This window comes from Cricetulus griseus, chromosome 3 (assembly GCF_003668045.3).
Source record: "Cricetulus griseus strain 17A/GY chromosome 3, alternate assembly CriGri-PICRH-1.0, whole genome shotgun sequence".
Lineage (NCBI taxonomy): Eukaryota > Metazoa > Chordata > Mammalia > Rodentia > Cricetidae > Cricetulus > Cricetulus griseus.
In genome coordinates, this window is record NC_048596.1 from 141,827,206 (window position 1) to 141,851,649 (window position 24,444).

Sequence of the window (24,444 nt, forward strand, 5' to 3'; positions counted from 1 at the left end):
CTTAAGAGCACTGACTGCTCCTCCAGAAGTCCTGAGTTCAATTCCCAGCAACCACACGGTGGCTCACAACCATCTATAGTGAGATCTTATGCCCTCTTCTGGGGTGTATGCAAACATGCAGGCAGAACACTGTATACATAATAAAGCTTAAAAAAAAAGATCTTCACAAAGAATAAGAAGAAATGTCAGAGAACTGTTTTTTTCTGTTAAGAACAGTATAATTTCATTCAGATACAGATTACTACCATTGCTCTTGGTTACTCAACTAGATAGTAAGAAGACACCACATACTTTGTTTGCATGTGTACACAGTGATCTCAAATTGACAGGACAATTTTCTTTCCACTGGCTAGCTTTCCACTGGTAGAAGGTGCAGTACAGGGTGCTAGGGAAGAAAAGCTATCATCAGTCTTACCTAGCGCTGGGCCCTGAATATTGCAAAGCCAATCTGACGGGGGGGGGGGGAATGCACATTGGTACAATAGTGGCATAAAGTTTGTGTGGTTAACCAACTGCTTTGGGATTGGATTTGAAGCCTGCTCCACAGGAAGTAATTCATGTTGGTATTGTAAACCTGGTCAGACTTAAGGCTCACTCAGTTGGTTATAGGCCCAATGGAGGAACCTACTGTTTGTTTTGCTAAATGGCCAAGTTGTCAGATTGCCTTCTAAATATGTCTTGGTTAAGGTGTCTAGCTGTGTTAAATACCATGACCAAAACACTTTGGGAACAAAGACAACTTACAGCTGTAGTCCATCATGAAGGGAACTCAAGACAGGAAATCAAGCAGAAGCTATGGAGGAATGCTGCTTACTGGCTTGTTCCCCATGGCTTCCTCAGTCTGCCTTCTTCCAAAATTCAGGACCATCTGCTCAGGGTTGGTACCACCCATAGTGGGCTGTGCTCCCCCATATCAATCAATCAATAATAAACAGTCCCACAGACTTGCTAATAGACAATCATATTCATATGAATGTGTTTTCTCAATTTAGAGTCCCACTTCTCAAATGACTTTAGCTTGTGTTAAGCTGACAAAAAGTGAGGGGAAGGAGAGGGAACTGGGATTAACATGTAAAACTATCTTGTCTCTAATTTAAATAAAAATAGAGGAAAAAAATAAAATTATACAACAGAAAAAAAAAAAGCTGACAAAAAGTAACCACAACACCACACATCTATCTTGCTCTCAGCCTTGGTCAAATATGTTTCTTGTTCCTGTGGGTGGAACTCTTAACTATTCAAAGATAAGATAAGACTAAGTGATGAGTGCTCAGCCGCAGATGGAACATCTGTTATCAATCCCACCTCCCTGCCCCATGACTCGGAGAACATGTAAGAGCTAAAGGATGCGGTGATGGTGCCTTATGGACATGACCTGGCCACTGTACTCAACACCTCACAGGAGCAGGGTTACGTGCACGAAACCAAGCCAGCTAAGACTGAGGGAGAGGCTCCTGATGCCAAACATGGAGTCGATGAACTATTGTAGGTTAACAGCTACTGAGGAAGAGTAACTTCTTTGGGGGTGTGGCCAGTTTTAGGATGCCCAGACCCATGTGCCTATACACAGAGCTAATTGGCCTTACTGGGTTATAAAAACATAATACTAATGGGACACAAAACTGGGAGGGAGATGTGTTGGGGGAAGCCTAGGATGAGCTGGACAGGGAAGATCCAGAGGTGAATATGAGTAAAATATATTGGATAAATTTATGGAAGTTTAAAAAAATATTATTTAAAAAAAACAGGGTGATGTCTGAGCACAACAGTGAACACCTTCAATCCTAGCACTTGGGAAGCAGAGGCAAGAGGATCTCTGAGTTCAAGACCAGTGTGAACTACAGAGTGAGTTCTAAAACAGTCAAAGTTATGCAGAGACCCTGTCTTAAAATACCAAACCAACCAAACAAAAAAACCTGGCGCTAATTCCCACTGACATCAACAGCTTTGGTCACTTTGTGTTTGGGGATCCCAACAGTGAACGGGAACGGCTGAAACAGGCCAAAGGGACATGTACAGAAAGATCGTTACCTCTGGCTGCTGCCTGACACGCAGAGCCCTCGGCACAGTTCAGGTTCTTCAGCAGCTGCATTGACTTGCCAGCCATTATGATCTGCTTTAGGACAGGCTTGAGGAAGGACACCATGGTGTGCTGTCTACTGGACGGACCCTGGTCACTGCCAGAACTGGCACTGGCATTGTCACTCATTTTTTCTTCATTTTCTGTCTTTTCTGATACACTATACAATGTGTAAGTTGCATACCAGAAGTCTCTGTGGTTTACTGGAACATTTTTGTTCCTATGGAGATACAAAAGAATTTCAAGTGTTAGTTTATGTTCCTTTAAAACAGCAGTATACTTTGCTTTAGTCTAGGTATTCTAGCAGTAGTATCAACTGTTAGCAAAATGATCTCCAGGCAAAATGGAGTAGTTTTCATCTCACCTCATTCAGTTTAATCTACAAAAATAAATATTCTCAATTTAATTAAAATTTAAGTGAAATATTTTCCTGAATTGAAATTAAACAGAATATGACTATTTAGTTCCCTTTAGAAACATTGCAAATACTTTTCCACTGTAGCTTATAAGTTCAAAAAAGTCAATTGACTAAAGGGAAATTGTTATAAATGAATACATTAAGATTTTTCTTTATTTGCTTTATTAAGTATTATGTTAAAAAGATAATATGTAGCATATTTTAAGAAATAAATGCCTTAAAATTTTATACTATTATCATATCTTATTGATAATTTACAATGGAAATAGTTTGTAACATATGTCATTTAAGTTCATCTCATAGGAAGCAGTATACATTTAAAAGCATTCCAAAATATAAATTGCTATGAAAAGATGTGAAGTGCCATAAAACTCAAAGACATTTTTCATTAGCTGGGACCTTACATCTGCTACATAAAGATGTAGCAGAACATGCCTGTGCTATGGTAGAAATACACCTGTATCACCAACCTACCCTCTTAGTTGTGTAAAACTTACAGAGTATTTGGTTTTAATGTGGTATCAAATAAGCGCCAGCACCTAGCATCCCCTGGACTCAACGCAAAGCCTCACCTCTGTATAATAAACTCCCTCGCACCATCCCACAAGTGTCCATGCACGATCCATTCATCTACAGTCTGTAGGTAGGGCCGCACCGTTTCCACCCAGAGAGAGAACAGGAGGGAGACCTAAGGATGAGACCTAGCCTGTTAGTCTTCAGAGTTCCTCTCACTAGGCTAAGATTAAGTTTAAACATTTCAAAATGCCTTTCAAAAGTGCCTGCATTTCTATACTTTTTGAAACAAAGAAGTTGAAATTCTCAAAACATATACTTTAAGATTCTTATTAAGAAATCCATTTAAATATGGGATAAATATAACATTCATCGTTGATAAGAGAAACTCCTGTGCCGATTTTTTTTTTTTTTTTTTTTTTTTTATCAACTTGACACAAGCTAGGGTCACCTGGGAAGAGGGAACCTCAACTGAGAAAATTCTTCCATAGACCGACCGGTAGGCAAGTCTGTGGGGCATTTTCCTGACAATGATTGATTTTGGAACGGCCCAGCTCACTGAAGGCAGTGCCATTCTTAGGCAGGTGGCCCTGTGTTGTATGAAAAAACAAGCTGGCAAGCCTGTATGCAGTGTTCCTCCAAGCCTCTTAACTCTGCTCTGCTCTTGTCTTAAGTTACTGCCCTGGCTTCCTTGGATAATGCACTGTAACAAGGATGTATAAAGCAAATAAACTCTTTTCTTCCCAAGTTGCCTTTCATCATAGTGTTTATCACAGAAAAAGCAATTTAAGACAGAAATTGGAAGCAGAGAGTGGTGTGAGAGAACTGACTGTTGTTTTGGGGGAAGATAGCAAAAGGACTTTGGAACTTCAGCATGAAAAAGCCACTGTGTATTTAGAACTTAATGAGTCATGAAGAGCTTGGCAGATAAGAATGCTAACAGAAGCTCAAAGGTGATGGGGTAGACGTTTAATTCCAGCACTTGGGAGGCAGAGGCAGAGGCAGAGGCAGAGGCAGAGGGATGTCTGTGAGTTCGAGGCCCGTCAGGTCTAGAGTGAGTTCCGGGATGGCCAGAGCTACATAGAAAAGCCCTGTCTTGAAAAAACAAAGAACGCTAAGAGAAATATAGATGGTGAGAACTGGCTTGTGAAGATTCAGTGGGAAGTCTGAGAGTCCCTCTAAGACTTTACTGGGAACATTCACATGATATATGTAAATTAAGAATCTGTGGTTTCTGGTCAGCTGCCGCTGAAGAATCAGTTGTGATTAACAGGAGACCAGCATCTTTGAGGCAAAATCTTCAGGGAGTATTTCCCAGGGTCAGAACACAGAAGCTGTGGTTGAAAGGCGGCCAAGGCTGCATCGAATGCCCACAGCTGAACTTGGAAATGTGTAAGACTCTTTCACGTGGTACTGGTTTTCAAGGCATGAAGAGGCAATGGAGAGTAGCTGAGGCTGCCACCACAAGAAGCAAGCAGAGGCTGATGGTACAGCCTCAGTTGCAGTGGAGACTGCAGGATTGACAGGGTTAGGGAGAGAGCCTGAGGCTTGACACTTGGGGCAGGGTCAGAGTTCCTGAAGTGAAGAGAGGCCAGGAGGCCACTGGCAAAGGTGCAACCTGTGGAAACCTTAGCACACCAGAGATGCCAGGACAGTGGGACAGCTACCAAGCACAGCAATAGCTGTGGAATGACGCTGACCTGAACCTATGAAATGAGCTGTGTGCTTTAAATGGACAACCCAAGAGGTAGAGCTGCCCAAGGTCTTTGGAGCCCAGAGAACTGTGACTGAATCCCAGACTGAGCTATGGGGTTTAAGAGTTAGGAGTTGGATTTTACATTGTTCAGATTATCCCTGTGTCCTGGTTCTTCTCTCTTGAAATAAAAAGTAACTTTTTTTTTTTTAATTTTGGATTTTTTGAGACAGGGTTTCTCTGTGCAACAGCCCTGTTTCAGAACTAAATCTGTTGATCAGGCTGGCCTCTAACTCAGAAGTAACTTATTTTTGATCATACAGGAGGAGACCACAGTTGATAGATTTTGGATTTTTAGAGACACTTTATATTTTAAAGAGACTGAACTTTTTTTTTTTTTTTTTTTTTTTGTTTTTCGGGACAGGGTTTCTCTGTGTAGCTTTGGAGCCTATCCTGGCACTTAATCTGGAGACCAGGCTGGCCTCGAACTCACAGAGATCCGCCTGCCTCTGCCTCCCAAGTGCTGGGATTAAAGGCGTGTGCCACCAACACCCAGGAGACTGAACTTTTTAAGTTATATTGTTTTATATTGTAACAATAACATGAGGTCTCAGGGACAAACAAAGAAATTGTCAGGGTTTAATAGTGACATGCTTGTGTGTCAAACTGATAAGGAGTCAACTGTGCTGGTTAGCCTTTTCTTTTCCTTCCTTCCTTCCTTCCTTCCTTCCTTCCTTCCTTCCTTCCTTCCTTCTTTCTTTTTGTCAACTTGAGACAGCTAGAGTCAGCTTGGAAGAGACAGCTGCACTTTGAGAAGATGCCTCCATCATGCTGCCTGTAGGCAAGCCTGTGGGGCATGTTCTTGATGAATGACTGACGTGGAGGGCCCAGACCATTGCGGGTAGGGCCACCCTGGGCATGTGGTCCTAGGTTAATTAATAAAGCAAGCTGAGTAAGCCATAAAGAACAAACCAATAGGCAGCACTCCTCCACGTTTTCTGTTTCAGTTCCTGCTGTCAGGTTCCTACCCTTAAATCCTACCCTGGCTTCCCTTAATGGCATACTTGTAAGTTGAAGTGTTTAAGTTTAGGTCAAATAAGCCCTTTTCTTTTCAGGTTGCTTTAGGTCACAGCATTAAATAGCAAACTAAGACACCTCCTTGAATGATAATCAGATTTTGAACCTGATGCAGCCAAGGCAGAGGAATATGTTTGTACTGTCCACATAGTACCACGAGTAAGATGTCTACAAAGAATGAGAAAAAGCACATGGCTTAGTGGATGAAGATACTTGCCACCAACCCTGACAACTGGGATTTGATCCTTGAAATTTACATGGTATAAGGAGAAAACTAAGTCCTTCAAGTTATCATATGCCCCATCCTTACCCCAAATACATAAAAAAAATGAGAAAATTATTTATTCTCTCTGGTTACTTGTAGGAAAAATACCGCATAAATGAAAGAAATCAAATTCCTTTAGTTTTGAATTTTGACATTAAAATGGCAAGATGAAGACATGAGTCACACCAGCTGTTGGAACAAACCAGTAACTTATCAATCAGTCTCTGGTTGGGTTTATATTGTAAAAGGAATTGTGGAAAGTACCTATCAAAAAATTTATCACCTTAGTCTCTAGGGTTTTCAAGACAGGGTTTCTCCGTGTAAAAGTCCCGTCTGTCCTGGAACTTGCTTTGTAGACCAGGCTGGCCTCAAACTCACAGACATCTGCCAGCCAAAGGCATGCACCACTATATCTGGCTTCTACTTTTTGATAGGTTTGGTCATGCAGCCCAGTCTGACCTCAAATTCACAATGCCCTTGCCTCAGCCTCCTGACTGCACGTGGTCACCACTGTCTTAGCCATTTTATTATGGAAGTTCTTTAGCATTAAATACTTTTATGCTGAAAACCCCCCACCAGTCCCTGGAAGTCTATTACACTAAGTGACTACTTTAGACACTTCATGTCATAGACTTGTGATAGCTTTTTTTTTTTCTTTTTTAGAAGGAGTCTCATTATGTAGCTATTGGTGGCCTGTAACTTGCTACATAGATCAGGCTGACCTTCAACTCAGAGATCTGCCTGCATCTGCCTCCTGAGTGCTGGGATTAAAGTGCACATCACCATTCCTGGCTATGATTTCTGTAAAAGGCTTATTCATCCTTCTTCTTTTTTTTTTTTTCCTGGTAATTAAAACAAATAAACCAGCCATGAATTTGGAAGCTAACTGTGAAACTTTGAACCACTGTCCGGCATACCATGACTTAAACCTCATTTAACAAGGAATTATGACAGTCTAGTCACTACCCTTTTACCATGCACTTTAGATAAGGCAGAAATACAACATACAGTTTGTTCAGAGGCTTCTCCAACATTGTCATATTCAAGAATGGCCTTGTACAGAGTGTTAAGCAGGTGAGATGCACGGACGACATTCCTAGTATCAGGTGGAACTTCTGCTACTCCAGTACTAAACACTTTGTGCAGGACCTTTAGCTGAGCCAATCGAGGTGCCAACTTGTTCACCACTGTTGCAAGTGTTATTGTGGTATCTGTTAAGTATCAATAAATCAAACTTAATAGCAAGGAAAAACATCTGTGACCAACATCTAATACTGATGCCAATAATGCTTTTGACATATGGAATGGCATAACCAAATGGAGGGTCATAGGTTTTAATATCATATCTTTAATATTATATTTCCTTAAAGAAGGAATGCCCATAAGCCAAGGAGAAAGATAATTCAGACAAAAATAAGGGAACTGACAGATCTCAGGAAAGGAAAGACAATGGCTTTTAATATAGTGGAAGGGCACTCAACTTCACTTAGACGAGCATAAACTAAAATTACACAATGTAAAGCAAACTCTCCTACCACAAGCCATTAGTTCAGTGAGGGGCAGGGAAGCTACAAAGGGGTGGCTCAGCAAGTTCCTGCATCAACTCAGTTCCTGAATGGTAGCAGCACAGCTCCTCATCCTGAACATCAAAGCAGTTGTACAGTTCTATACATGTGGCAAAGTAACACAGCACAAAGATACTCTGCCTTCCCATTCTGCTGGGCCTGCAGTCTGGCTAACGTGCTGCCGTGACATGTCAGTTTCCTAGCTGACTCTATACTATAGTTATGGAAAAGTTCACCACTGAGAGAAACGGGGGACACAGGAGCTCTTTGCACTACTCTGTCTTTGGTTAAAGAAAGAAAAGAAAATTAAAGGTGGAAAAACAAAAACCACAGACTGGTTGATCATTTTATTCCTCTCATATTGGTAAGTAACAATAAGTTTAGTAACATTTTACAAGATCCTGCTGGCAAGAGCATAAATTTATCTATATTTAATTGTACAGAAATACAGAAAAATCTAGCAGAAATTACATGTCATCATATACACTCTTTGACCTATCAATTCCATTGTACATGTGTGTAATTACTGCAATGTGTAAGTGGTAATCATTGCAGCTATACTGGTAATAGCAGAGTGGAAATAATGCAAAAGTTTTTGTTTTGTTTTGTTTTTTTGTAAAAAGAAATGAGGATGTATAAGAAGCTGTCTGTCAGCTGGGTGGTGGTGGCACATGCCTTGAATCCCAGGACTCAGGAGGCAGAGGCAGGTAGATCTCTGTGAGTTCAAGACCAGCCTGGTCTACGAGAACTAGTTCCAGGATAGCCTACAAAGCCACAGAGAAAAAAAGAAGTTGTCTGTCTTGGGGAGGGGAACTGGAGCAAGAAAAAGTATTCACAGCATGCTGTTTTTTTTGGTTTTTTTTGTTTTTTTTTGATTTTTAAAGAGACAAATGGTTTAAAAATAAAAACTTAAGCTTCAAAAATGATTTAACATTTTTTGTTACACTTACTTATTGGTGTGTGTGTGTGTGTGCATGTGTGTGTCACAGGGCACATGTGGAGGGTAGAGCATAGCACACAGGAACTGGTTTTCTCCTCTATCATTCAGGTCCTACAGATTGGACTCAGGTTGTAAGGCTTGGTAGCAAACACTTTTATCTGCTGAGTTATCTCCTCAGTCAGAAAACTACTTTAAAAATGAATATATTAATAAGAATTACTTATTTGCAATATAATTTTTAAAACTTTTATCAAAAATGAATAACTTTAATACTCAAAATGAGTTACATAGCTTATAAATTAAATAAACTTTACCTACCACTACTGATGATGCACTTTTCAATTTCTGTAAGTTCCTCTTTGAAGTTAATAAAATACTTGTAGAGGGCCCACATGAAAGCCTGGTAGGTTCTAAAGGGAGCTTCAGGCGGCTTCTTAGGTATGGAACCATTTCCAGGTGGCAGGATTTCAGAGCTGTGTCCCATGACTTCATCAATGAACTCCTGGAGCCGAAACACAACCTGGCCATATGCTGCTATTTGTTCAAGCACAGATCGTAAACAGCTCTACAACAAAAGTCAAGTATAATTACTTATACCTCGTCTTCCACCAATGTTCACATTCATTTCTCCTTATTCTAAGAGACTGTTTATGACTATTTGGTATGTGACAAAGTAACATGATGATGAGTTAAGTTCATATTCAAAAAATACAATGAATGTCAATTATGGCTTATACCTGTTAAAAACATACATATAATAAGTATAGGAAAAATCATTACAGGATACAGCTTTCTCAGGAGAGAATAAAAGAAAAAAGTAGAGAATAAAATGAAACCTAAATGTCACAAATAATACTTAAGAACTGCTAAGCCTTGTAATGATGCACAACTTAAATTTGCTTTTTAGAATTTTTACTATGTCCAATAAATTTGATATTGTAAAATGTTCTAAAGTTGTATTACCAACAGTTAAAATACTACTGTTTGATTTTAAATTTAATTTTTAAGTGACAACAAACACAAATACTTACATGTGTCAAATGAGTTACAATAATATTGTTTCTCACAGTCACCTTTCCATCTATCAACTGAAATATAAACAACTTTTTTACCCCTGAAAGTAACCTGAAATGAAATTAAAAAAAAAAAAAATCAATACACTCGAAGTTTACTAAAACAGTCCTTAAAGTATGACTGAGAAATTTATTTTGAAAACCCAGAACTGGGAAACAAAATAGGTTGATGACAAGAAAATGGGAAGATCATCAAACTTCATCGGATTAAGTTAAGACTCAAGTCATTTCAGCATCATTCTAGAAGTTCAGCAGTTAGCCAGGTGGTGATGGTGCTCGCCTTTAATTCTAGCTCTCTAGGAGGCTCTCTGTGAGTTTGAGGCCAGCCTGATCTACAAAGTGAACTCAACAACAGAGAAACCCTACTTCAACAAACAAACAAAGTTCAATAGAAACCCTGTTTCAACAAACAAAGTTCACACACACACACACACACACACACACACACACTCACACACACACACACACACACACACACACACACACACACACCCCTGCTACAATCCTGAGGATACAAAGAGACCATTGCATGTCTATAGCTGTCAGAACGTTGAGAGAACATTAGTTCATGGCAGGAACACCTGGGCCCAGGGGCTCATCATAGGTCGAATTAGACTTGCAGTTTGGGGGTACTAACATAGACAACCCTCACAGACATTTCAAATGAAAGCAAGCAGTCAGTAGCAAACCTTGCTTTGAATTCAGATATTCGTAAATGATGGTCTAATTCAATCCCCAATTATTTAAAATGGGAAAGAATATATCAAAACCACACAATTGTCACAGTGAAATCTGATATCTGAACTTCGTTTTTAAGGCCCGTTTCTAGCCTGCAATGGAAATTCTTGGTTATATTCTTTAATAACAAAACAATATTATTTTACTTCTCAATAATAAAATTTCCCAGGCTAATGCATCTTACCACAAGGTTTCCCGAATAACCTGTGTCTCAGTAACCACCACTCTGTCATCTGGAACATACAATGGATCACTACTGTACAGGTGTTGGTCCCTGTTAAAGAGCAAACACCAAAAGTCAACAGAAAAGTTTTTAGGTAACATTACTTGCCTCAATGAATATATGCAATTTTTATACTCGGTAATCAACAAATAAACACAGTAAATGCCTTACACGCACTCCATATTAATTTTCCACATTCACTGGAATCCTTTTAGTGAAGCATATTCAGAGCAATTATAATTGTTTATCATTCAATCAAGCAAATGCTTAAAACTATGCAACCCTTTTTTTAAAACTAGTGTTTTTATAGTCAGTGCACTAAAATAGAAATTAGATATAAGTGAGTATACACCAATCCACTTACACTGAAAATAAAAATAGTACTCTTAGTAATTTTGTGTTACTCAATATTAATTACATACTGTTCAAGGAAGCTAGGGCTTAGCTCAGTGAAACAGTGCTTTTCTCATGTATTTAAGGCCCTCGATCCAATCCCCATCACAATGCATGTGTACTCTTGCATACATACGTATTCTACTACAAATGTTTAAAACTAACAAGTTTACAATTCAAGGACGGACTTGAATTAAATCACAAGTCAAAGCAAAATCTTTAAATGTTTGTCATTATAGTATATGAAAAGTTTAGCTTACCAGACAGCAGCTAAATTGGAGTGCAAATGCACACTGTGTGGGATCCGGGAGCGCCTGGTTGTCCAGTACTGATGGACTACATGCTGCTCCAGCCAGCTCTGGCTATCTGGCTCATCTGTTAGAAGAAGTGGAATATGTATCAATTTTCATAGTGTACTAGGCTTTCTTCTCCTTGTGACTGAAAGTGTAACTTCCTTGGGATGAGTCCCTGTCTATGAGGGCCTTCCCATGGCTACTGCCTGGCTTGTAAATGACAGGGCTGACCTGGACTTAGTCAAGTTGTCAAAAAAAAAAAAAAAAAAAAAAAAGATACAAAGTTTAAGAATTAGGAGAGGGAATAAAACTATGAGTGTCTGCAGATTAATACTAATCACTTACATAAAAAAAACCCAAAGAAATAAACTATTGAATTTAAGATGATGATTCACCAAGAATGCCCAACACAAAGTGCAGAAACCCTACATGAACAAAGCAAAACAAACTGCTCAAGATTTACAACAATAAAAACTGTAGCACACACAAAATCACTAGATGAATACTTGAGAATTTAAAAAAGAACATTACCAATAAACAAACAACCCAAAAAACTTCATAGGACTGGGGATATAGCTCAATGGCAGAGTATTTACTTGACATTGACAATGCTCTATGTTTAATTCCCAAGAAAATCGTAATTAAGTTTTCTGAAGTCTAATATAATTAGAAAAACATGAAGGTATTGTCAACCTCCCAAAGCTAAATCTACAAATTTAAGCTAAAACGCTAATCAAAAATCCAGTTGGAGGGCTGAAGAGATGGCTCACAAGTTAAGAGCACTGGCTGCTCTTCCACAGGTACTGAGTTCAATTCCCAGAAACCACATGGTGACTCACAACCATTTATGAGATCTGGTGCCATCTTCTGGCGTGCAGGCATATGTGCAGGCAGATCACTGAATACATAACATAATAAATAAATCTTTAAAAAGAAAAAAAATCCGGTTGGATGTATTTGTCACACTGCTTCTAAATGCTCATGGAAGAGTACAGGCTCACAAAGAGTTAAGACAATTTTGAAAAGCTGCAAAGCATGGGATATGTATCTATTCCATGTATTAAGGCAGAATAACAAAGCCACAAAACCAGAAGTCTTTCCCTAGGTAGATGAACACTAAAATAACAGAATATCTGTAATAAAGTACAAACGAAAACTTGATGTACAGTCAAGATAAAACCACCAAACAATGATGCTGCTGGGAAAACTGTCTCATGAGATGGCAGAAAAACAGACTGGATCCTTTAATCTCATGTCATATAAATGATCCAAATGTGATCCTCTCCAGGTCTTAGCCAGGTGAGTGTAGTCCTTACCCTCATCAAGGAAACCTCTCTTACCAACAATTACAGAAAACCACAGCCAACCAAAAGGCAGATTGTGCAACTGAAGCATCTACAAGACTCTTGCTCCTAAGGCTCAGAGAACATTGCAGAAGAGGGAGTTTGCTTTGAGATTGTGTTTCCTAGGGATGTCAGAAAATATACTCATAAAGACTCACCAACATGGCTGCCTTAACATGACTTGAATGAGGTCAACACCAGCAGACATGCTAATGTGGATTCGAGAAAGCTCATGAGGCCTCAAGCCCACACAGAGAACTATAAGCAATTAAGGAATGATGAGAATTGTAGAGGATAGTCTTCTCCAGGGAAAACCATACCAACTGGGCATCCACTAAGTGGCCAGCCCTGAAAACATACATACGAGTAACATAATACAGACTGAGTAGGTTGTATTTATATACAATGAAGAAAAGCCATGAATTTGAAAGAGAACAAAGAGGAAAGAGAAGAGGAAATGATGTGATTATATTATAATCTCAAAAAGGAAAAGAAAATCAACAGAAAAACCCTACCCAAATGCAATAATAATAAAACAAACATAAAAATACAGGGAAATGTTGGTTTTATGAAAAAAATCACAAGACCAAACACAGACCATCTGAAAAACTGAGTTTTTTAAGATTTTAAATGTTAATTTATGTGTGTGTATGTTTGTGCATGTATGTGTGCATGAGTGTGAGTGCGTGCGTGCGTGCGTGCGTGCGTGCGTGTGTGTGTGTGTGTGTGTGTGCTTGTGCACATGCATGTGTGCAAGCAGTACCCAGCGAAGCTAGAAGAGGGTGCTAGATCCTGTGGAGCTGGATTACAGGTGGTTGTGAGCAGCTCACCGGGTGCTTGGAACTCAGGTCCTCTGGAAGAGCAGCAAGCTCTCTTAAGTGCTCAGCCACTTCTTCAGTGGCTCAAATTCACATGTTTGAAAAAATAAGAAAGAACAGTTTCTTTTTAATCTAAGTCAGAAGAGTAAAAGCTATTTGCAAAATATCTAAAGCCTAATAACTGATATCAACAAAGAACTCTGGGGAGAGGGCAACAGATACGAAACCCAAATGAAGCTGGGTATGATGGTACACTTCTAAAATTCTAGCACTTAGGAGGCAGAGGGAGGAGGAGGGGCTCAAGTTACAAGGAGATGCTGTCTAGAAACTACCCAAACTCCAGTGGAACAAGTAAATGATGGCAATTATCAAGAAGTGCACAGAAAGGTCCACAAGTACATGGAGCCCTTAAACAGCCAGTAGGTCAGGTCAGTGTGAATGCAGACACTCCCCAGGTAGTCAGGTCAGTGTGAATGCAGACACTCCCCAGGTAGTCAGGTCAGTGTGAATGCAGACACTCCCCAGATAGTCAGATCAGTGTAAATGCAAACACTCCTCAGGTAGTCAGATCAGTGTGAATGCAGACACTCCCCAGGTAGTCAGGTCAGTGTGAATGCAGACACTCCCCAGGTAGTCAGATCAGTGTGAATGCAGACACTCCCCAGGTAGTCAGGTCAGTGTGAATGCAGACACTCCCCAGGTAGAACAGTAGACCTAATCGAGTAAGTAGGAGAGTACGGGGGCAGGAACATGGATCAAGGCTAAACTCTCACACAAGTCCAGACTGAGCAGGTAACTTGGGACCTATCAAAGAGAGAACGCAAGATGGGAAGATGAAGCTGCATTGCTCACACTTAACAGTTTAAGAACACAGGAAGTGCCCATACCAATGCAGACAGATCTTAAGAGAGAGTTCTAAGGAAAGGTAAGGAAACTATATATTACCAGTTATATATATCAGTTTACCATATATACCAGTTTACATATATACATCAGCCAACATAATGTTTCACAATGCAGAAATGACAGACATAGATAGCAAACATATTAGAACAAGTGTTTATAACTTGCTCACAGGAGACAGGAAATAAAACTGGGAATCAGAAATAAAAGTGGACAAAATATGTACAACAGGATGACTTTATAATCTTCCAGAGTTTTCTAAAATTTCTACCAATTCACAGTTGCTCACTGATGAAAAGTTAAGTATTCAAGTAAAAATAAACTCTCCATATCTTTCTCCTTTTACTAAAATGAGAAAGGTAAACCCTTTATAAAACAGGTTAACTCTTTATAACAACAATAAAGAAAACATTCAGGACAAAGTTATTAGAATGATTTTTGAAAATCTACATTTTAGGGCTGGAGAGATGGCTCAGTGATTAAAACCACTGTCTACTCTCGCAGAGGACTGTGACCCCCCCAGCACCCATATGGTGGCTCACAACCATCGGTAACTCCGGTTCTAGGGGATCTGACACCTTCTTTTGACCTCTGTGGGCATGAATATGGTACAAATAGGAACATTGAACACTCCCCACATAAAATAATAATAAAAATACTAGAAAAAACCTTACATTCTAACTTTTCCAGTGCTGCTTTTCTTATTTGAAGTGATATAAGGGCAAAAGCTATAGGGAGAGATCTTACTAGGTACCTGTGGCAACAGAGAGCAAGGGATTGAGCTGGGAGGCCCCGAGACCTCAGGTACTGGGGGTGGAGAGGTGGGGCTGGAGCTGGTAGCAGTAGCTGCAGCGGTATGAGTGCTCGCCTCGCCAAGAAGCTCAAATGTGGGGGTTTGGGTGAACTTACTTCCCCAAGTCCCGTGAATAGCCCACTTCTTTGACACCAGATATTGGAAGACGATGACCATACTAGGGATAGGGGTGAGGTAGGTTAAATTTATTAAGGAGAAATCACTTATATAAGAATGATAACCAGGGTAGCACTTCGTGCATCCAATCTCCGACCAGAACCTGGAGAGAGCCTGCAAGCCTCTTCTTCTCAGGCCTAAATCCCATATGCCCAGGGCACACCTGTGGCTATGCCCAAAGGGCTCGGTCAGCACCATAGGTACCTAGTAAGATCTCTCCCTACAGCACCACTTCTTAGGCATATACTTAAGACAGTTTAACATTTGGTAAGAATGCCTGTCATTTGAGATCTCTAGGGAGCAAACACCAGTACTTATCCATGTATGTAATACCTTCCCAGCAGACTTGAGACCCCCCTTTTCTGCTGTGGTCTTGTTCGTCTAGTGGGGTCCTGTCTACCTGTATCCCAGAGTCTTCTCGGCTTAAGGGCTGTTGTGTATCTTCATCATCACTGTCTTCAGACCAGTTCTAATTTAAGGAGAGAAAAGAGCTTACTCTCGAGGTCGTAACAATCAGAGTGACTCAGGCTGAAAACCAAGGAACATTTATTTCTATCGAGAAGCAAAAGTCAAATGAAGCATTCTTTTTTCTAAGTTTCCATAATGGGACTGGAATAACTGGAGGTGGACGTGTGAATTCAGCTTTCTGTGAATGGAAGTAGCAAGAAGCATTTCTGAATTCCAAAGAATCCAGCATGCATAATTTCTTTGAGGCAATAACTATGAGAGCAAGTTTTGCTTTCTAATTTCCTTGATCAATAAGCACAATAGGAACTAAATATGCTTTTAGTTATTGAGTACATTTATTGCTCTGATCTATTAAAAAATTATTCTAGGGGAGGGGTGTTGTAACCTGAAATTTTTCCCTTTTGTCTTCTGCTTAAAATAACACCAAATAGTTCTACTATAATATTACTTAACATGTAAATTGTATGGACATATATTGATTTGGCCCAGAATCTTACTAAATATTCCACAATTCACTTCTTTAAAACATTACTTAAATTACATTTAATTTAGAGAGAGTGTGTATGCATACACATGAGTGAGCATGCTCACCCATGGCTCACATGTGCAGGTCAGAGAGCAGTTTTCAGGAATTGCTTCTCTCCGTCCAACTCAGGGGTTTTGGTTTCAGTAAGCCCCTTTACCTGAGAAGCCAGACCCACTGGTTTAGTGAAGAGAATTCCTGTTTAAATAGTATGTTCTCTGGCAGAAAGATTCACTAAGACTATTGCTGCCATGTATTTACATTTGCAATGGCAAAAACACAGCCACTTACCGGTGAATCGGCATTTGGACCAAGGCCAATTTCTTCACCTTCCATCAAGTATTTTCCCCAGTCAAAATCATCTTTCTTTTCTAAAATGTAACAAAGGAACCTTATCAGCTTTATCATAATTATTTGAGAGAAAAACAAAAACAAAACAAAAAATCCTAAGCCCCATAAAACTACAGGAAAAGAAATCCACATAAAACTCAAAATACATTTAAGGAACTAAGCTAAAAAATATTGAGATACTTGGGACTGCGGAGGTAGCTGATGCTTGCCTAGCATGCACAAAGCCATAGGCTGGCTCTTTAATACTGCATTAGCTGGGCACAGTAAGGAACTTCAAAGTCATCCTTGCCTACATAGTGAGTTTGAAGCCAGCTTGGGGTGTGTGAAACCTTGCCAACAGAGAAAAAAAAAAAAAAAGCCTTAATAAACCAAATTCTAATGTATCTTCTATCATTTGAATTTATTCACCCTCAAAAGTCAGTTTTCTCTTCACAGGATAAAAAGTCTAACTTACAAAGCCAGGCTTTACATTTTTTTTTTTTTTTTAAAGATTTAGCACCTATAGTGTCCTCCCTACATGTATGTCTGCTTGCAGAAGAGGGTTGCTGGGAATTGAACTCAGGACCTACGGAGGTGCAGACAGTGCTTTAAACCCCTGAGCCATCTCTCCAGTCCACAGAGCTTACATTTTAAGTGAAATTTTGCAACTTCATCTAAAGCAACAGAAATAATTTAATTTCCTGATTTTATAACTTTTTGGTTTTTAAGTCAGGGCTTCTCTGTGTAGCCCTGGATATGATTTTATAACTTTCAACAAAAATCCCAAGGATTAATAGGTAATAAAATAAATTTGTGCATGATAACATACCCACTTCTTTGTTTCTTGGTGTTTCCACATAGCTGCTGTTTGAAGGAGAATCAGACAGACACAGAAGGAGTGACAGTATGGAATAATGCGCATCTGTCTTTAAAACAGAAAGTGAAGAATGGCTGGTGAGTGCTTCTGGAACCAGACTGAGTAAAGAGCTATACCAGCTATTTCCACATATCATAAAAAAATTCTTATCTCTAAACTATCTGCATAGTTCAAATGTTTACATATAAGAAATCCAAGTCACATGAAGTCTGGTTCTGTATTTCTTTTCCTTTTGGTTTTCTGAGACATAGTTTCTCTGTGTAATGGCTTTGGCTCTGGCTCTAGTTGTCCTGGAAAGTGATTTGTATACCAAGCTGGCCTTGAACTCACAGAAATCAGCCTGCCTCTGCCTCCTAGGTGCTGGGATTAAAAGTGTGCACCACCACTGCCTGGCTGGTTCTATATTTCTCACAAGTGTAAGATATTTAAGTGGGCTAATGTTTTTATTCCTAGATGAATTGTAATACAGTCTTTAGGACATGACATTATAGCTAAAAGTGAAGTTATTCTCTGATGGCAATATACATCTTGAAGATTAAACGTATCTAACAGCTTGTCACAGTGTACTATATTTTATTTAACCAATCTTATTAATAACTTAGATTTCTTCTAACATTTTAGTACCACAAACTGAATGTTCTTTCATAATTAAAACAAAATCCTAAAAATTAAGCCAAAGAATACTTGCCCTCGAAATTTCAAGGATCATTATCAAATAACCTCTATAAAAATCACATTTACATTCAGTACAAAGATTGCATGTATATAATTGCATGGAGCATAAGTGTATCTGTTTCCTACACCTTTTATTACTCAGACAAGTAAAAGATGTTCTTGGTCTTTGTTTTTTTTGGGGGGCAGGGTTTCTCTGTATTGTTTTGGAGCCTGTTCTAGAACTCGCTTTGTAGACCAGGCTGGCCTCTAACTCACAGAGATCTGCCTGTCCCTGCCTCCCTAGTGCTGGTGGTAGTTGTGCGCCACCAAGCCCAGCCTTGGTCTTTGTTTTAATTTTTTTTTTTTTTTTAATTTTGTGTACCAAGTGCATGCAGTGCTCTCATAGACCAGAAGAGGGTGCTAGACCCCCTGGAACTGGACTTAAGGTATTTGTGAGTAGTGCTAGAAACTGAACCCAGGTCCTTTGGATAAGCAGTAATTGCTCTTAACCACTGAGATACTATTTCCAGCCCTGTTGGTGTTAAGATTGCATTTACTTTATGGATGGGTCAGCATTTTTTTTAAATACGCTTACAAGTCTTTTGCTTTTCCTTTACTAGAAAACTTATTGTCAAGACTTTTCAAGTTTCAATACATCGTTTTTTTTTTTTGTTGTTGTTGTTGTTTTTCCAAGACAGGGTTTTTTTTGTGTAGCTTTGGAGTCTGTCCTAAAACTCACTCTGTAGTCCAGGCTGGCCTCGAACTCACCACCGGCCTCTGCCTCCCAAGAAGTGGGATTAAAGATCTGTCAGGGTGGCACATGTTAGCCTTTCTATGACCCAAATTTATAGCACTGGTGTCTAAATTTCAATGTTAGCCATGTAGGAAACAGCCAAGGAGACCCAAGTAGCTGAAGCTTTGAACATTCCCCCAAAGGGCTGTTTTCATACTCATGCAGCCAACTTCTAGTTGGCAGTTCTTAGAATGTTTTAACTGGTCAGTAATAGGTAAGCTCATGTTTAGAGAGGCGTGCTGTCTTATCTCTCTACATGCTTTTGTGAACAATCATGGGCTTTTCTCTAGGAAATATGGGAGCTCCAGTAAATGCAGTCAGTCACACAGGCACTGGGTGCCATTATGACCACTGCCCTGCCAAAAAGTTTGGAGTCCTAAGCTCAGGTCCACAGGGAGGCAATACTGGACACCAGACACAGCATGTGGAAAAGACTGAGAGAGCATGATGGCCCCGAAGATAATGATGCTCAGAGAAAGGAAGTGATGCAGGTCAGGGGATACAGAACACCAACAGGGAAAGGAAGGCAACAGACATTCTGGCATTTTCCAAAGTTATTGTTGAGCCAGCAATAAGCCTGTTTTCAAAATTGTAACAGCAGCAATATAGTCAGTGAAAAGAATGACAGCGATGCACTAAGAATGAAGAGAGACTGGGAGTCTTGCTTATGCAGCACTCAGGCTACTCATGAAAGTAACAATCACAATCTAGACAAAATTATCAGTAAGATAGGGAGATGTACAATATTTGGAAATTGAGCAATCTAATTTTAAAAACAGATGGGTAAAATTTCAAATTTAAATAACAAAACGAGATGAACTATAACTCAACAAATTTGTGTGTTGTAATGAAATCAAGTGCTTAGATGAAAATTATACTACTAATTACTAACTTAAGTTAGAAAAATAAGAATGTCTCAAGATCATTAACTTTCACAAAGAAAACTAAGAAGGAAATTAAATCCAAAGTAAGAAATAGTTGGAACAGAAATCAATAAAGAAAATTGCTCTTTGACAAGATTAGTAATAAAGACAAATGCCTAACAATGCTAATTACAAGAAAAAAGACGAAAAAATTAGAAAGAAAGAAAGAAGAGTCCTGAGCATGGACCGATCTCAGAGATACTCCAAATAATAAAGGACTCAAAACAGTATGGCTACAGAATTACTCACCAATTTCTCTAAAGACACAATATACCAAAACCACACATGGAGTTTCTGCTTTGTTTTAGGCGGGGTCTTGGTATGTAGATGGCCTTGAACCTGCAACCCCCCTGTCTTCCGTTCCAATGCATTAGCATAGCAGATAAAAGATTCAAAGCTAACATCCACAAATGAGAGAAAGCATGTCATCTTCCCTCTGTTGGGTCTTGGTGACCTAACCCCGAATGACTGCTTTCAGTCATTTTTCTTAAGAGCTGAATAATATTCCATTGAATAAATACACCACATTTGCCTTATCCACCCGTCAACTGATGAACTTCTAGGCTGTTTTCATTTCCTGGCTATTGTGAGAGCAGCAATGAACATGGCTGAACAGGAACCTCAATAGTACGATATAAAGTCCTTTGGGCATATGCCCAAGAGTAGTATAGCTAGATTATGCAGTAGATTCATTTACAGTTTTTGAGGCTGAAAATGTTCTCTGGCCACAACAGGGCATTGCACATATGAACTTACAGTGGGTTTTACAGTATCCACAAACCCTATGCAAACTCCAGTCAGACCGAATCTCAGTAAGGAGGGGGGAACCCCAGCCAAAGAGATATTGGCAACTGACAGCTGCTGGGAGAGGGAGCCAGTTTTAAGAGTGTTGCCACTAGTAGGCTGACCATGTTCCAGTGGAAGGCCACATATCCATGACTACACAAGCAGCACAGATTAGATTTGATAGGTTAAAATAAAAAAAGGACAAAAACATGGGTGAGTAAGGATGAATCTGGGAGGATTTGGGGTGGGGAACATGGTCAAAACTCATCATATGAAAATTCTCCAAAAACCTAATAAATACCAATAACAACAAAAATAAGGTACAGATCATAAATACAGATACACAGATACACACACACACACACACACACACACACACACACACACACACACACACGCGCCCCTTTATTCTAGCAAACAAATGATATAATCTCAATTTCACCAACCAAGAGTCACTTACGATTTTGAGAAGTACAACATTAGGCAGTCTTGTCCTTATGAGAACCTTACACTTACACAAACGTAAGGGTACAGCCTATCACACATGTGCTTAGTTTCAGCTCTATTCACTGTCACACTCTTTCCTGACTATAATCTATTATCTGTTAATGGTTATAAATCATAACGATGAAAATACCAGACTACTACACGCTGAGCGTTCTTGTAGCAAATCTTGTAGCTACTGCACTCAAGGGTGGCCTGTGGCCCTGGACATCAAAGCACATCTGGGACACAGAAAACAGTAGCTATTTGAAAAGTTTAAGGTAAACAAAAGTGCCATAAGTTATGCCAACCGCTGATTTCCACAACCATAGTGAATTCCCAGTGAGATGAGCAAACAAGAGCATGTTGGTTATTTCACAGCAAATCTGAGGCAGCAGTTAACTTGTTCTTTACGAGGTCCTGTTCCAGAGGGGACACTACTAAAACAGAATGGCTACAAAGAGATAAGGAGTTGTTAAAAATTATACTCTAAAGAATGAACACAAAATGGAGAGCTTACAACCTAAGGTTACCTTTATTTTCTCTACGCTGGGAAGTGATGCATTTAGAAACTCTGTAGTTAATCTCTTCCAACTAGCAGCTTTGCTGAGATCAGAATGAATGGTGAACTTTTCATAAATCCTAAAATATGAAAAAATATCAACTGATAGCAAAAGATCTCGATGAAAACACATTAATGAATATATATATAGATATATAGAGAATTGACATACCCTTCTATTGTTTTTTCTACTTTGTGACTGTTGACATCCAAGAACCGATGAAATCTAGTGAAAATAAAATGCAGTTTTTAATACTGTCGTAGAGCTAGACATACTTGAGCCATAACTCTCCATAATCTGGCATATGCCTGATACCCCTTACAACCCTGTTCTCCAGCTCCCATGTTCAGCGTAACATATTTTCCTAGGGTTTTTGATAGGTCTTGCAATGTGGCTCAGAACTCACTATGAAGCTAAGGACAGCATTCAACTCACAGCAGTCCTCCTGCCTGAGCCATCCAAGTGCTACAATTACAGGAATGCATCATTATGCCTGGTTTTTCTTTGTCTTCTTAACGTAAGAGAGAAGCCCAGTAAAGTCTCAACATTCATCCTCTGAGTATTTTATTTACTAAATGCATAAATGAAATACAAAGGAAGCAAGCACATTGAAGTACAATTATCAAATATTTAGAAAGCTTCGGCTAGGGTCTGGAGAGATGGCTCAGAGGTTAAGAGCCCTTGCCATTCTTCCAGAAGACCCGGGTTCCATTCACAGCACCCACAACTATCTATAACTCCAGTTCTAGGCAATCAGCTGCCTTCTTCTGGTCTCCTCTGCACCAGGTGCACAAATGACACACATAAGTACATAGAGCCAAATCATTCATACACGTAAACAACAATAACACCTAAACGTCAGCAGTGGGGACCAAGGACTGTCATTAATGTAATAACAAACAACATTTGGAAATAACTTGAAGCAACTGTACGATGTGAAAGCCACATTTTTCTCCTGGTGAGGAAGCCACAGATACGCTTTTACTACGGTTGCTATACTATGCAACGTCTCTCCCAACTCTAAAATGATTATCATCTGCCTCCTGCCACTAGAAATATTAGAAGAAAAGTTACTAAGGATACAATTCATTTTTAGTGTTACATGACTTCCGAATCATAACTTTTTAACAGATTATCATCAGAAACTGCACTTGTTATTGGACACTTGGCATGCTTTCCAGGAACCCGAGAGGCCTGTGACCTCTCTAGGGTAGATACTAATGCCTATGCTTATAGTCAAGACCACAGACTTTGACAAACTGTTCGCTGTTCAAGGTGAGTTTTTACTAAGCATGCTATGTATTTTATGCAAAAGGAAGACCCAGAATCGGGGAAACTTGCAAGCGGCCTGAGCAAGAAGAGGGGAGTTGGTGAGACTGAAATTTTAACCGGGCACTCAGGGGAAACTAAGGCACAGCAGCAGCCGGCGGTTCCAGGAGGCCGCACCCCCGACCCGGGCCCGCCCGCCCGTCCGCCCGGCTTTCGCTCGCAGCGGCGATCCCACACCTGAAGTTGGACCAGGCAAAGTCCAAGGCCAGTTGGAAGTTGGGATCCGCCTCGTCCCGCAGGCCGGTAACCCGCCGGACGAGCTCACACACATCACGTTCCAGCTGTCTGTCCATCCGGCTCCCGGACAACTTAGGCCGGGCCATATCTACCCCTACCTATCAGGAGTCTCCGCCGAGTGGCTACGGTTCTCGCGAGAGTTCCCGCTCGCGCGGCCCTGAGGATTCCGGAAGTGGAGACTGTTCCTGCGAGAGTTCCTGGACAGGGTGCCTGGCACGGTGCGTGCGGGCTTGGTGCGTTTGGGGTCGCTGGGTGCGGTTTGTCCTTGTGTGGTGCTTGCATCTTGGGGAATTAGAGTGCCTTCAGAGTTTTAGCCATTATTTGTTATTGATCACTGTATTTTAATAAGAGTCTCTAGATAACCTTGATTAATGCTTTACATTCTGATGTGTTTTGAGGGCACCCAGTTTTCCAGTTCAGTGTATGCTTCCCATCATTTTCGTGCTCCTCGACTTATTTATTCACGCTCGAGCTTCAGTTTCTCTTCCAGATGATCCAAATTGGGATCACAGTGCCACCCATCTAAATACATGGTTCTGATCAGACCTGGGACACATGGGTAAAACAGAAATAGAGTCTGTTTATTACAGTGGTCCTCAACCTTCCTGATGCTGCGACCCTTTAATACAACTCCTTATGTTGTGGTGACTCCAACCATAAAATTAATTTCATTGCTACTTCATAACTGTAATTTTGCTTATGTTAGGAATCGTAATGTAAATTAAATATCTGATACGTGACTGCTGGGTTGAGAGCCTCTGGTTTATTTGGAAGGGTAAAGTGGGAATGTGAGGGCAATCTGGGTGTGACATCTGCCACCCACTTGATGGCCAGAATTGTTTGTCCCTCACTGCTCCAGGGGCATTCAAAACTTAGGGTTAGGTGGCCCTTCTAGTGAGGAGGACTACTGGTCCTTGGTCAAGGGTACAGTACAAGGAGAGGCAGCTCTCGTGCTTGAACCCTGAAACAAGTTCTCAAGAAAGGGAAGGTGGGCCGCACACTGAATAAAGTTGCTTGCTGTCAGGCCTGACCATTTGCATCTTACCCTCTGGACTTGGTATGGATAGGAGAAAACTGAGTCCCATAAATTGTCTTGTGATTTCCATATATGTGTACCTCCATCCCATACAAAATAAAATTTAAAAAATATAAAATAGGGGTGGGCTAGCGAGC

General features: G+C 40.1%; 1 protein-coding gene across 1 annotated transcript in view; it reads right to left on the bottom strand.

Annotated features, from left to right (window-relative positions):
• Positions 1 to 23,384, bottom strand: part of Tubgcp5 (tubulin gamma complex associated protein 5) — a 38,344-nt gene extending 14,960 nt beyond the window's left edge. The window contains exons 1-13 of the mRNA XM_027404752.2: positions 23,212 to 23,384; positions 21,877 to 21,930; positions 21,676 to 21,784; positions 17,456 to 17,552; positions 16,588 to 16,667; positions 15,639 to 15,774; positions 11,239 to 11,353; positions 10,547 to 10,636; positions 9,583 to 9,676; positions 8,870 to 9,116; positions 7,055 to 7,257; positions 3,071 to 3,186; positions 2,032 to 2,300 (exon numbers count right to left, since the gene is read on the bottom strand). Of these exons, the coding sequence (XP_027260553.1) occupies positions 2,032 to 2,300; positions 3,071 to 3,186; positions 7,055 to 7,257; positions 8,870 to 9,116; positions 9,583 to 9,676; positions 10,547 to 10,636; positions 11,239 to 11,353; positions 15,639 to 15,774; positions 16,588 to 16,667; positions 17,456 to 17,552; positions 21,676 to 21,784; positions 21,877 to 21,930; positions 23,212 to 23,357 (1,756 nt within the window). The 5' untranslated portion in view covers positions 23,358 to 23,384. The remainder of the gene's footprint in view (positions 1 to 2,031; positions 2,301 to 3,070; positions 3,187 to 7,054; positions 7,258 to 8,869; positions 9,117 to 9,582; positions 9,677 to 10,546; positions 10,637 to 11,238; positions 11,354 to 15,638; positions 15,775 to 16,587; positions 16,668 to 17,455; positions 17,553 to 21,675; positions 21,785 to 21,876; positions 21,931 to 23,211) is intronic.
• Positions 23,385 to 24,444: the final 1,060 nt, after the last annotated feature.